The 2,011-nt window shown below is 46.7% G+C and overlaps 1 protein-coding gene across 1 annotated transcript; it reads right to left on the bottom strand.

Moving 5' to 3' along the window:
* LOC107648811 lies at positions 980–1,384 on the bottom strand (the record flags this gene model as incomplete). The annotated part of the gene is made up of 1 exon (XM_016352626.1): positions 980–1,384. A coding segment is annotated over one exon (405 nt), but the record flags the coding sequence as incomplete, so codon positions are not given.

Below are 2,011 nucleotides of genomic sequence, written 5' to 3'. Positions count from 1 at the left end.
ACACTTACGACATTGGGTTAACAGAGCTTCGAGTCTCAACCTGGAGCACATTGTGGCTAGCCATTGCTACTACCCAGGGAAACCCTCATCTCCAATGGTGGAAGTGCAAACATTCACAATTCATTCAACAGCATATATGCATTTATACTTAGCCATAAACATGGCTCCGCCGTCACACGGCAATAATCTAGCCATCTGGCTCACGGTTAAATCCATAACCAGCCAATTCATTAACATTTACGGCCCTTCGGCCCATGGCATAACAAGCACTCCCACCGCCATTCTCCTCATCTCACATAATCATCTTTGATCCTCAATGATCATTCATTTTTCCCCTTGCTTCACTCGCAAGTTACCACATTCACTAGCCCTTTTTCTCATGCTAGGTATATCATAATGATTTAAGACATAAGTGGTGAGATCGGAGGCTTAGAAGTATGAAATTTGGCTTTTAAAACTCAAAAATCAACTTTGGGATGAAAACAGGGCCACGCGTACGCGCACGCGCGGATGGCCAAAAACTCATCAACGCGCAAGCGTCATACGCGCGAACGCGTGGGTTGAAAAATATCCAAACGGCGCGCAAGCGTCAGCCACGCGTACGCGTGGGTGCTCTTGCGCCCAGGCACAAAACTGGCACAATTCTGGCACAACTCTCTGGAAAATAGCTGGGCATATGGCGCAGCGCATCGACGCGCCCGCGTACACCACGCGCACGCGTGGATGGTGCTTCCTGGAAGAATGGCGCGCACGCGCCAAGTGCGCCTATGCGCGGAGGGTTATTCTGCTAAAAATTTTCTAAGTTAAAAGCTGCAGAATTCACAGATTCAACCCCCAATCTTCCAACGGTCATAACTCTCTCTCTACAATAAATTCTCATTTTATGGGTTTATTAGCCATTAATTAACCGGGTCTTACATTGTACCCACCTAATTGGGAATTTTGCCCACAAAATTCAAATTCAATTACCTGAGAATAAATGCGGATAATCCGTTCGCATCTCCGACTCAAGTTCCCAAGTGTGTTCCTCAACACCGCCTCGACTCCAAGCCACTTTGACTAATGAAACCTCTTTTCCACGCAATCGTTTGATACTAGAATCATCAATTTTGACTGGAGCCACTGGAAGCGTCAAATCTTCTCTTAACTGAACCGATTCAGGTTCTAACACATGGCTAGCATCAGGAGTGTACTTCCGAAGCTGCGACACGTGAAACACATCGTGCAGGTTCGAAAGATGAGGTGGTAGAGCCATTCGATACGCCACCGGTCCAATCCTCTCCAGGATCTGAAATGGACCAATGTATCGAGGATTCAACTTCTTTGCTTTAATCGCCCTACCTACTCCTGTGGTTGGAGTAACCTTCAGGAAAACATGATCTCCTTCCTCAAACTCCAAGGGCTTCCGCCTCTGATCGGTGTAACTCTTCTGGCGACTCTGCGCCGTAAGCATCCTATCTCGGATTTTCTTAACTTGATCAGTGGTCTCAGCTATCATTTCCGGCCCCAACAAGTCTTTCTCTCCAGCTTCATACCAACATAGCGGAGATTGACATTTCCTCCCATACAATGCCTCATACGGAGCCATTCCGATGCTCGCATGGTAACTATTATTGTATGCAAACTCCACTAACGGCATATACCGATCCCAACTCGCCGGTTAGTCCAAAACACAAGCTCTCAACATATCTTCTAGGGTTTGGATCATCCTCTCGGATTGACCATCTGTTTGAGGATGGTAAGCTGTACTCAAGCTTAATCGGGTTGCAAAAGCTTTCTGAAATGCACCCCAGAACATCGAAGTGAAACGAGGATCTCTATCAGAGATTATAGTAGCAGGTACACCATGAAGTCTCACAATCTCCTTTATGTATAACCGTGCTAGCTCCTCAAGGGTGTAAGTCATCCGAACGGGTAAAAAGTGAGCTGACTTCGTCAGTCGGTCCACAATCACCCAGATAGCATCAAAACCAGTCCTAGTCCTTGGCAATCCTGACACAAAGTCCATTGC

This window comes from Arachis ipaensis, chromosome B06 (genome assembly GCF_000816755.2).
Source record: "Arachis ipaensis cultivar K30076 chromosome B06, Araip1.1, whole genome shotgun sequence".
Classification (NCBI taxonomy): Eukaryota; Viridiplantae; Streptophyta; class Magnoliopsida; order Fabales; family Fabaceae; genus Arachis; species Arachis ipaensis.
This window is presented reverse-complemented; position numbering and strand designations above follow the sequence as displayed.